Here is a 12,149-nt window from a genome sequence, read left to right as displayed (position 1 = left end):
ATAAGGTGAGAATAAGGTATGGGTGTGCCATTTAGCGGTTAATCATTCATTTCTTTTGACCGGGGGATAAATTGTTTAGGCAGGTTTGAGTGAGCGTAGGGCCCGAGTGGGCGTGTTAAGGCGTGTTGCTGGGAAACTAATTGAGTCCCTGCATCGACGTTCGTAATTGCTGGATTTACGAGTAGGAACGGGCTCGGTGGGAAACGACGCCCTCGAATGCACAATGTCAATATCTTTCGTAGGAACACTCTGGAGCGGTGTAAGGGCGGATAAATTAGACGCTGTGCCCAACGCGGTGAGTCTCGAGGGCGCCAGGCCACAGAGTCTGCCGCAGAATGTTTGTAAGGGCAGTTAATTAGTCCAATCGGGTCCTGGATTCTTCCTGCGTCGGAGGGCTAGGCAGCCTTGACGCCGGTGCTAAGTATCTGATTGAACTCGAAGGTTCCTCCCCCTTTTCACCGACTCCTTACCCCTTTTTGCCACTTCTGTGGACGAGGCTGGTATTATTGGCATCACAGTAGGTTACTCTCCCGGTCCCTCGCTCAGTCACCGACTCAGAACACACCCGGCGAATAAAAGGCTCGTGCTGGCACAGCACGCTGCCCGTCACCGTGCTTGCGTGCATGCATGCGATGTATGGCTGAGAAGCCTGCGTCACAGCTCCCCGAGTCGAGGCCTGCCAGGCTTCGCGCACACTCGCGTTCCTGGGCCGGGGGATCTAAGGACAGACAAGCAGTCGCCTCACGCCTTCCATAACGCAAAGGCACACCACAGCCCCACAAATCAATATCCTAGGAAGTCCTTCGAGTTCTTCAACCCATACTCCACGCACGACGGTTTACCGCCTGGTAATCGGGCACCTGCCACGTTCATCGAGGGAACGACCGAAGCCGTTGAGTCATCACCCGCGGTGCCTGCGACCTGGTCAGCCTTTTACATAACCGCATACCTCACGAACGATTAATGATGACGAATTCGCGATGATTATCTCCCGCAGCGGGTCGACCGATGGCGCTGCAAACTTCATAGGCACAAAAGCCCGGTACTATCCGATTGTATTGGTCGAAGACTGTGGATTACATTACGGAACGAGCAGATTAACTTACCTCTTTCTTGTACTACGTATGGAACAGGAAGGGGCTTGAAGGAGAGGAGGAAGTGCTGGCGACGGGTGCAGAGCGACATCGACGTCTTCTTCTCCTTCTCTTGTCCCAACATCTGTCGCCCGGGGGATGTCATGAGCTTGACGCCGCACGCAGTCCATCAGAAACAAGTCAGCGAGCGAAAACTTGGCAAGCAGACAAAATATACTCATGCTAGTGCGCATGGGCTCACGAATGAATTAATGAGTAGGTGAGCCAAGGCGTCGACGCTCATCATACGCCTGGAAGGACATCGCATCAGGTACCACCTACTTGCGAGCTGGAAGTCGAAGCAGGATTGGTGTGCAGGCTTCCCGATAAGGGCGACCCGCATCAGGACGATAGCCACGGGAACAACTTTGGAAGGCGGGCAAGTAACCTGGTGGGAAGGAGAGAAATAACCGGAGGAAGGGAGTGAGGGAACGATCAGCTCCAAGGGGAACAAACGACAGCTGTAGAAGCCTGAGGAGGGACGGGGGAGTGGGAAAGCGAAGTGGGTATCGACGACGACCAAGGTCGACTCGGCTAGCTGAATTACTCAGTTTCGTGATGGTTGACGAGTGGGCCGGATGGCTGAAATCGTCACTGGCGACATAACTTGAGACTGGCGAGTTGGACCGCACTACCCACGAGAATATCAGTGCATTGTGTGGGCAATGTGCTAGTAGCCACGTACCTCCAACTGGAATTTGATCCCGCGAACACACATGCTTTGAGCCAATGCCCAAGCGCAGCGCCGTGTTCGCCCAATCGCAAGGCACTTCTCCCTTGTCCCGGCAAGCCATTATGAAATGAACGGGTACTAGAATAGAGAAACTTTCGAACGACGGCGTAGAACGAGGACATGCTCTTGGAAGGAAGTTATAATAGGCGAAACAAGGGAATGAATGATGCGATCGATTAAGGGATATTAAGTGTCCGCAACTTAGGTGCACGGGTGTGCACTGATATCCGTCGGGATGGGTGGCGAGTTCGGATGGCATCGAGGATGGCTGCCTGCGAGTGCGAAGGTGGAGCAGGCATCAAGACAAATGAGCACACAGACGGCGTTGGAGTCGCGGAAAGTTTGAAAACAATCGTTGATCAGTCGAATGGGAGAAGCAGTATGACATGCCGGTAATCGCATGGCCAAGCAGAGCTGTAATTAAGGTAATAATATAAGCAAGATTCATAGTTCGCCGGGGAGGAGTTTTTCCGGTGGCTTGACTTTACACCGATTCAGACTCTAGACCATGGCAAACCAATGATCAGTAAAGAGAGTAGTGACCGATTGGCTCGGTTGAAGACTTTAGACGTTGAAGGTGGGAGGCAAGCGAAAACCTTGCCTCCTGATCTCCCCCGGATAAATCGTGCAAAGGGTCGCAGGAGGTGCCACTGGTATGGCCATTTGGGATGGTGTAGTATAAGGTCGTACTGAAGAAGTGTGGACGCTGAGGCTTGGATCAACTCCCTCTCGGGATCGTAAGCAATGGGATCAGAGGATCAAAGGGGGTGGCAAGGGGATCAAACGTAGGCTCAAGTTCGGCGCGATACTCGCATGGCGCGGAGGGGAGAGATTTGAAATTTGTTGTATTTTCTGTTGTATTCTTTCCGCGTCAAGTGGGTGGCGTGGCGTTCGTGCGGGACCGACGTATCAAGCAGGTTACCCAGTATAGCAACAACGACGGCCACGCCACAGCCACTGGAAGTGTGACTGTTGAACGTTACAAGACGACGAGCGTCGGACAGCTTGGATGACGAGGCATAAACGCTGGCATGACAAATCAGCAGTGCCATGTTTCCCCGCATCCTGGATAGATACAGGATGGATGGTAACTGTAAGTGGCGGGGCACAACGCGACGGCGACAGCGAAGATGGGGAGGGTTCTTTGAGCACATGGTTTGGACGACTTCGAATTCTTATTACGGATTACCCGCGCAGATATTGATTCGAAAACGGGGACGCGATTGTATCGTACGATATACACGGCGGTAAATTAGCTCGGGGTGCTAGAAAGCGGGCGGGAAGGCGGGAGGAGATCTTCGGGGGCGGGATGTCGGGATGGAAGTGTGCGAGGGACCTTGTGTGAGTGAGTGAGCTGGAAGTGTGCTGGCTGCTGCTGGCTCGTGTTGCTATGGGGTGGATGATTGAAGGACGGCTCAGAGCGGTGGGGTGAGCCGGCTCGCGAGATGACGACTGAAATGGAGATATTGCGCTTTTGTCGGTTCAACGTCGTTGAATGGTGATTTGCCTGGAAAAAGGAGTTTGAAGTTCCATAGAGAAAGGCATGGCCAAACGGGGCAAGGGAGATGGGATCTGGGGTGGACAGAAGCGAGAGTGTGACGGTGTGACTGGGATCTGAGATTGGTGATGTGATAGATATATGTAAAAAGAAGGCGAGAAGAAGATAGACTGCTGCTAAATTTCGCTCGCAATGCTGCCTCAGCTTGTAGACATTCACCAGGATTTCCGCCAAAGAGCCTTCGACCCCGCAGACGACACCAACGACGACTCGCCGCTGACGCCCCCGGCCACCCTGGATGTGAACAACTACGCGTACAATGCAAAGGACCAGCCTCAGTTCATGTACAATCCCCCACGAGACGAATACTCCCCGTCCCCCGTAGACTCCCAGTACTACCCAAACTACCCGCCCTACTACTCAAACCAGCCCCGCCGCCCCGCCGTCTACCACCATCTCGACCCCATAAACACCTCCGCCCTCCCCGTCCCCCTCGAGCACCCGGACCAGCTCTCGCCGTTCAACCCAAACTTCTCCGCTTCCCTCTCCGCCCCGTACACATACTCCCCCGTCAGTCCCGACGATCACTACGGCCCCTCCCCGCCGAACACCGGCACGTCCTCCGCCAGCGCGCCCGTCACCCTCACCCTCTCCCAAGCCCCCGCCACTTCACAGCCCCTCCTCCTCCACCACCACTCCTCCTCCCTCGGGCCCTCCCCCACAGAGTCCAATTCAAAAACGTACTCGTTTATCCCCCTCCCCGGAAACGCTGTCAAGAAGCGTCCCCGCAGGAGATATGACGAGATAGAGCGTCTCTACCAGTGCTCGTGGCCCGACTGCTCAAAGTCATACGGTACGTTGAACCATCTCAACGCCCATGTTACCATGCAAAAGCACGGTTCAAAGCGAAGTCCGAACGGTGTGTTGCGTATCATTCCCCCTTTCAACACAGTGTCTCATTCAGCCGTGCAGAGTTCAAGGAGTTGCGCAAGCAGTGGCGCAAGGCGAAGAAAGAGGCCGAGCATCAGGCGCATCAGGCTGCGTCCGCGCACTCCCTTGCAGCACGGCGGGTGGCGAGCATGCAGTCGCTTTCGACCGCTGGCCTTTCCCCCCTAAACACAGAGCTCAGACGGACGCATACGCAGGAGCATCTGTACGAGATGCAGTATCTCGGTTCACCGATACACGCAACCCACCTCGATCTGCGGCACGATATGAGGGACATGCGGGATATGAGGCATGACATGCGAAATGCTTATCCGAGCAGCGCACCTTCGAGTACCGCAGGAGGGCCTCTGGCTTTCGCGCAAATGGGGGGCACCCCGCCCACCTCTGCACACGCCCTCGATTCACCCCATCATTACTCCCATCCGCTGCCAAATCACCAATCACATTCCGGCTTGTCCATGTTGCACTCGGCTGCACCAATACCCATCGCCCACCATCACCAACACCACACCCACCACTCCCTATCTCATCAAACGCAATCTCATCACATTCCGGGCCACATGACGTCTGATGGTCGCTATCCTCTGAGTCTGCAGCTCGCCGATTTCACAGAGGCCAGTAATTCAAATAACCTGAACGGTCACGGTCCCTCGTCGAATGATGCGTCGCCGAGATCAGTGGCGGCTGATGTGAACGGAATGGACGGGTTTACCGGAAGGCAGAGGTATGGCAGTGCGCCAAGTATTCTCTGGTCATCTGCCCGCTCGACATACGTTTCGTCCGTGCCAACGAATAACAACGACGATTCGGCGTACGGCGAGGAGGGCGGCGAGCGACAGGAATACGCGGTATCGCAGCAACAGCAGGATAACGGCGATGGGCAGATAAATCTCAACTTCAACGGCATGGTCGCCGGGATGAACATAAATTTAATAGGCAATGTCGACGGCCACCGCCTTCCCGCCGATAGCACTCTCCTTACCCCCCTCAGGGGGTACGAGCCACCCAATCTCCTTCCCCCATTAGCCTCGTCACAGCAATCACAGCCCTCGCAGTATTCGGGCCAACAGGAGATCAACTTGGGCGGTCCCGAGATGCTTAACGTCGGTGGCGGCGACAATTCGGAAACGCGGCCGAGTACAGGACATGATAGCCTACGGAGTGCGAACGAGGACGCCTACTAAACGCACCCTTTCCGCTGATCGTTGATCCCTACTCCCTTCCTCCGTCCCTCCCTCCGAATCTCGCTATCGCATCATCTTCTTCCGTTTTGCTGTTATTCCTTCTCCTCCAGCCGCCTCTCGCATTATCAGAAGCACTAATCGCCTTCCTGCACCCTCCCGCGCCTTCTGGCTTCTGCAATACAGATGGTACAGTGGCATGAAAGGCATACTCGGCGCCACAGAACTGGCCTCGACCCGACGGCTCTCCCCGCCCGCCACATCGACGTGTTCTCCTCGCTCCCCCTCTATCTCCTCCTCCCTTCCTCCTTCCTCGCCCTCTTCCTCAAATCGCAGCCACTAACGCACTCCCGCAAACATCCCTACTACTCCATAATGCCTCTCCCCGTCCTCTTCTTGATTGACCCGATACTGATATTCTTGTGCATACTTTATCATATATATTCACCGCTCGCCCAACCCGCTTCCATCAATGGGTTTGTTCCTTATATGCTTTTATAATCGATATGATTAGCCTTATATTTCCCCTCCCTTCCCCCTTACCCTTCCCCTACCCTCTATCCTCCCCGAACAATGGACTGTCAACGCCGCTGTTCATACTATGTCTGTCCCTCCGTGTACCACCCCCGCGATCCCTTATCTCTATTCCTCGTGTTGTCTTGCTTATCGTTGCTTTCTAACATCTATTACCCATATTGTGTGTCACAGTGTCCTATAGGTACTTTACTCGGTTTCCTTATTCCTCTCATCGCAATCATCATATTCTCATTCTTGGTACATACTTAGCACTTAGCATTGTCTCTCCTACATACATCCTACATACATATGTTTCCCTCATAGTACAACAACAAGAACAACAACAATCATACAGAGCCTATGCGATACCTCCTAGTTCTAACGTAAAATGTTTATATGTACATACACCATCCAACTGCAACCACTATCGTGTTCACGCAGCCATTTCCACCGTACGATCTCCTGAGGCCTGAGCGACCATCGTTATCAGATATCCATTCTTCGTTCTTCATTAATCATTCGAATCGCTCGCAAGGGTGCAGGTGCTTCCCGCGCGCTGAGTACAAGCTGAGTATGCGTCTGAGGAAGCTGCAGGTTGCAAGTCCGCTGACCAAAGGCGAGGCTAAAAAGATACGGCGACTGCGGAGGAAGTCCGCAAGTCTCCCAGGCGAGGGCATTAGGCATAGGGAACGCTCGAGAAAGAATTCAGAATTCAGAACGCACCCTCGTTAGAACGCACCCCCAGGCTACGGACCTACCTCGAATTCCGGGTCTGGAATCCGTATTAATCAACACAAATAACGCAAACACGTCCGTGCATGATGCATGATGCATGATGCCGATGCGTGAAGCCTCATTCATTCGTCTGTCTTCACGAAGTTTCCCGGCGCAGGAATCAAGAACCAAGAAGCATCATTATTATCAAACTCCCCGCGCCTCAACTCCGGTTCCCAGTGCACCATCGTGCTTCTTCTCCGATCTCCCAAGAGAATAGGAATATATACAGACGGTGAATGATTGAATCGTTTCGCGTTTGAATATTAATACATTGACTCGCTGAGAAAGGAAGGCTCAAATGTCGACATCGACATCTACAGCGTACACACAGTAACACACGGGTGACGGAGGTGAATGATCGAAATTTTCTGCTGTTATAATGATAGCTGAACTGGATCTATCAGATAACTGACGGTTCGCTGTTTGACCTCAATTGCATACACTGCACGGATCACCACTGCACCCACTGCACCTCCACAGCCATGCAAACGCCATATAAATATCTCCTCCAGCGTCCCGTTCAAATCTGTCCTCCCTTTCGCCGAAAATAAGTCCATCACCAAACGCGAATATTATTCGCATCGGGAATCATCACGAAACGGTCGCGTTCTCCGCATCGAACGATAAGTCAATTGACCCGTTACTCGGCTCGCGTTCGTGCGGTGGTAATCTGTCACTTGCACCGAGAACTCGACGGAATATGGCTAATTGCTATGTCACATCGCCATCCGGAGTGCACTCTCCATCCCATCCCACGCATCACCCCAGCTCCGAATTGGAGGTGGCCACACTCCCGGATGCACACAGTGACAGTATCATCGACACCTCGATCGTGTTTTCTCCTCCTTTCCACCATCTTTCTGCCATCCATCTTCGGCGATTGAGCCCGGCATCATATCTTGATGCTCGATGTCCAAGACGCCGACGCAATCGTCCGCTCGACGTAGACGTTTGACTGGAGTTTGGAGGCTGGGGAAATCGGAGAGTTCTTCGTCGCCGGATTAAGCTCCGCTTTTCGAGATGCCTCTGCCTCGTCTTCTGCCTTCGATTTCCGCGGAACATATATGGAGCAGTAGATCAGTGCCACGCCATCTCGGGGCTCCTTGCAACATGGCTGATCTCCTTTGCCTATTTCTGTCGCGTTCTATCATTGCGCGGATAGTACTGAAACTCTCCCGGGGCGATGCATCCCTTCACGCTCCAAGCCCTACAACTAGGATCGCTGAGCATAAGTGCTGGGCGCGTACTCAGGCTTAGCAACCGACGCGAAAATCACTGGTGCGCAGTAAAAACGCAGCTCTACCACCACTACCATGGTCCCGAGCTTGCTAAGCGGTATGAACTTGCAAATCGACAAGTCTCTCAGGGGCTTGCACCCCTAGGCCACCCCTATCACACTATCCGCTGGCGCGTTCCCCGCAACACGTCTCTGCGTCACTGGCTGGATGTAGCGTTAGAAACGATGCATGTATCTATGCATACGATTTAATGTGGCTTCGTAGCATGCTGATGAGTACATGGTCCGTGATGTGATGTGTAACCGATGTCGTTGCGTTGCATACCACGAGCAATGATGAAACTGACGGTTCCATCCACCCCGTCTACCCGTCAAACCCATCACTCGCAGAGCGACGATACCTCCCGTACGTGCCAGGCATCAATCCCGAGTAAATGAACGCCTGCAGCTCAAAACGTCTACAACACCGAGCGACGAGCTTTGCTGTCCCTTGCCCGGTGATTCGCCTATGGCGGAAAGGTCATCCCCCGTGCTCTCCGCTGCATTCAGCCTCTCTCTTGGATGCGTCATTAAGGAGGGCATAGTGTTATAATTCCACAAGATTCTATCCAAATGGCACATTAGTCCAGTGACTTAATTTATACCAAAGCAGGCAAACCTTTCAATGAACACTTTATGTCGTCGATCCTGTGAACTATGACGAAGAGGATAGATATCTTCCCGTCACACGAACGCGTGTTGGCAATCCCTCGGCCTCCATTAGAGTTTGGGGGTGAAGTGTAGCGAATGTGAACCGGTGGTCCGTTCAATCGGTCGGTCGAATAGATATACGGAGGGTTCGCAAACTCTGTGGTCACCTGGTATCCATTAATACAAAGAACTTGCCGGCGCCACTCCATTGATATGTCCTACCCCAAGGACATCCACAACGACTTGTATTCAGTGCTCCATAGATCTCGACTGGCTGAAATGGCGCGAGGCATGACGTTGTCGATTCTAGGCGGTTCCGTTGTCGCTTGGGTAAAATACACAGATGTAGATGGTGAAGTAGTCGGATCAAAAATTACGAGAAAGTGAGCTAAGCCGTTTGTAGCCACCACGAATCTTGAGGCGTTGAGGATGCTGCTTTCGTGCTGCTGAGCAATGCAAAACCTCATGTTGTTACACGTAACGGTTATGTTTTGCAGAGACTGTTATGTTTCCGCATCATCAGATGACGCAGAGAGTCCTAACGCAGGTGATTGCTTACCCCAGGGTTGTCTCAAAGACTTTGGAAGTGTGTCCATAATTGATATATAAATTGATAAAGCGAGCAAGGGAACACAAAGTGTATCCATCATCGCATCTGTCAATCGATAGGACCCTGCAATGTTCGAGCAAAAGCGAAACAAAAAAGATCATCTGAGCATCAGAAGAAGAAGACTCAGCGACTCAACTGAGCACACCGTTCCGAGTCGGAGATACGAAGGGCAACGTTGCCGCAGTGGCCTCCGTAATACTCGAAACGACGCCCATGCTTCTACAGGGCGATAAGCCGTATCCGTAGGGGGATTCCCAGATTGTCTATGCCCAGAGGTACTGTCCCGAATGTCGCTGCAAGTCCTGGCAATCTCCCTCCATTTGCACCTTGAACCTTCTCCTGGTATGATGAAAAAACGCGTTTTAAGCGCTCGTCCCACTCCGTCACAATACCAATGCATTGGCATCTCTTCTTTGCAGGGTTCGACGATTGATCTCATGAGAAGGCCCATGTTATCATCGGACCAAAGGGCTGACTTCAGGCATGAGGCTTCGCCAGAATCGGTTATTCCTGGACCCTCGTCAAACGCCGCAGGCAATCGCGAGCTGGATCCTTAACTCACCGTGACGCGTTTTGCCTAGCCAAAGCTCGGCTTCATGGAATCGTGATTCCGTTTCATTAAGGTGGCCTTCGGAAGGTTGTGGCTTCTTTTGCACAGCCTTGCTCGTAGCCTCGCTCACTTTTCCTCCGCATCAAGAACCCAATCGACTTACGTCTCGGCCTGCACTCGATGTCCACGAAATCTTTGCTTCGATCTAGTCTTCGGCCTGCCGTATCCAGGAAATCTTCTCTGACAAACGCTGGTGTCTTCTGCGGCTCATTAAGCCATATATGTCGTGCTGGGGGAAAAAAGTCCCAGAATCACCCAACCTCCTTCGGAGACCTCACACTCGTGAGTTACGGAGCAAGTCTACCCCAGTCACATGACTGACGAAGAGTTAACCTAAACACCACTTCGATGGAAGCGAGTAGGAAGGGTGCGTAACGGATTTAAATGGACTACGGGATTTACTGACATTCCCGTTTACCAAAGGAAATCGAATTTGCTCCACCTAGGACCGTAGCTGACCACCAATACAGCATCGCGGGCATCCCCCTCGACACCCCTTGCTCTTGTTCGTTCTTCAGCAGCAGCCGGGGAGGAGATACCAGATACTTCCAACTTGAGTCGGAGTTACCGCCTTGCTGTGTTTGACACCGAAGCGGGCATGCTTTTGTCGACGACTCTTTAATCTCCCACGCCCAATTATTGTTTACGACGTCAGTCGCTTCTTCCTCAGGTTCGGCATCCTCCAGATAAGTTTTGATTATAGCTGCGAAGACCTGTGTCATGAGAAAAGAGAGGTGGGAGTACTTCTCAGCGTGGGGAAGAGAAGGCGCTCAGACGAAAAAGAACCTCAGGAAGTGGAATTCGAACAAACATAGACATTCCATAAACGCAAAGAAGTTCGGTGTCGCGGGCTCGGTTTGAACTGGTTTCGTTGGAGCACATGTGAGTGTGGTGACTTTGAGTCGGAGTCGAGTTCTGACTCTGCAGCGTTCACCGCTCATCAATTTGACATACAGCTCGTTGTATAACACATCGCCATACTCCAGGTTCCCAATACAACGCAGTAGCACCTACGAGCGCGATCTCAAACGAGTATCTCCATCGCTTTAACTACCGCGACCTTCTCGCGCGGTTTCATGTTTTCCATGTGCTGCCTTGAGCTGTCGCAGGAGTAGACTATTGGAGAGACTAAGGAATAAAGGGGCAGATACAGTGGTGAAGAGATATGTGCATGGCGATATAGTCCCATCCTTGGTGCGTTCTGGTGTACAATCGCCGGGGACCACTAGTCTGACGCCCAGAATGGGCGCTATAACAACAGGATGTATCTTGCCACTTACCACTAGCTCAAGTCCGGGGTTCGAACCACGCCTTGTCCACGCTCATGTTCTACGATAAACACGACGGTTCGAGGGCTTGGTTCTGTGCGTCCAAGACTTGGAGATCACATTAGACCCATTTCACAGCATACTTTCCGCGATCACGCAACAAATTCCAAACAACGGGAATGCTTGCTATAGCCATTTCTGTTTCTGAGGCTCAGAGCTTCTATGTCACGCCCAAAAAGATGGAAGCTCTTCTCGTGTCCGCGGGTCGCATCATCATGTGAACGATCCACGATCCAAATATAAACCCACGGCACAGATCATGGCTGATGTGTGGGATGCATAAAACACACGCGGAGACGAATGGCAACATAAGCGCATAAGTTGGAGCTTTCCCATGGCAAGACCGAAGGAGGCCGACCATGAGAGTTGATCACGATCGGTGATGAGAGGATGATCATCCTCGACCCGTTGGAAACGAGGCCTGCGGATTGCAAATGCGAATCAAACATAGAACCGACGTCGCATGCTGGCCGACAAGCGCCATAACTACATATCCTTAATTGGTGAAAATCTGCAGAAGTAAGTGTCTTCTCGTAATCGGGAGCCTGTTGGAACCATGGGCGCGATGTCTCAAGAGACATTCACACGAATAACGTGTCTCCCCTGTAGTCTGTTGTCAGTATTTCATATTCCTGCGTTCAGCGTCGTTGGTTTCCCTCTATGTGGTATCCAGTGGATCAATTTGCATCGCATCGACAGTGGTGTACTGCGCCGCAAAAGGTCATATAAGGTTGGATACAAGATTGCAGCCGGTCCAGAGTATCTATGTATCGAAGCCGGCGAAGAGGGTAAAGTAGTCAAGAGAAACCATTCACTATCCAGATACTTGGGAGGGAGATGAGATCCGAGCCCAACATGTGCCAGGTTAAATTGTATGAATGGAAGAGT

The 12,149-nt window shown here is 52.3% G+C and overlaps 2 protein-coding genes across 2 annotated transcripts; one reads left to right on the top strand and one right to left on the bottom strand.

Moving 5' to 3' along the window:
* Window positions 1-1,411: 1,411 nt before the first annotated feature.
* PC9H_006599 (uncharacterized protein) lies at window positions 1,412-1,927 on the bottom strand (the record flags this gene model as incomplete). Its single annotated transcript, XM_036776143.1, has 2 exons — window positions 1,412-1,764; window positions 1,819-1,927. The coding sequence occupies 2 exons, from the start codon at window positions 1,925-1,927 to the stop codon at window positions 1,412-1,414; spliced, it is 462 nt and encodes a 153-aa protein (XP_036632162.1).
* Window positions 1,928-3,556: 1,629 nt separating this feature from the next.
* On the top strand, window positions 3,557-5,496 carry PC9H_006598 (uncharacterized protein; the record flags this gene model as incomplete). Its single annotated transcript, XM_036776142.1, has 2 exons — window positions 3,557-4,283; window positions 4,337-5,496. 2 exons carry the CDS (start codon window positions 3,557-3,559, stop codon window positions 5,494-5,496), a joined length of 1,887 nt encoding a protein of 628 aa, XP_036632161.1.
* Between the last annotated feature and the right edge of the window lie 6,653 nt (window positions 5,497-12,149).

The sequence above is a fragment of the Pleurotus ostreatus genome (genome assembly GCF_014466165.1).
Source record: "Pleurotus ostreatus strain PC9 chromosome Unknown scaffold_4, whole genome shotgun sequence".
Lineage (NCBI taxonomy): Eukaryota > Fungi > Basidiomycota > Agaricomycetes > Agaricales > Pleurotaceae > Pleurotus > Pleurotus ostreatus.
Note: the sequence above shows the minus strand (reverse complement) of the source record. Positions and strands in the feature narration are given on the sequence as shown.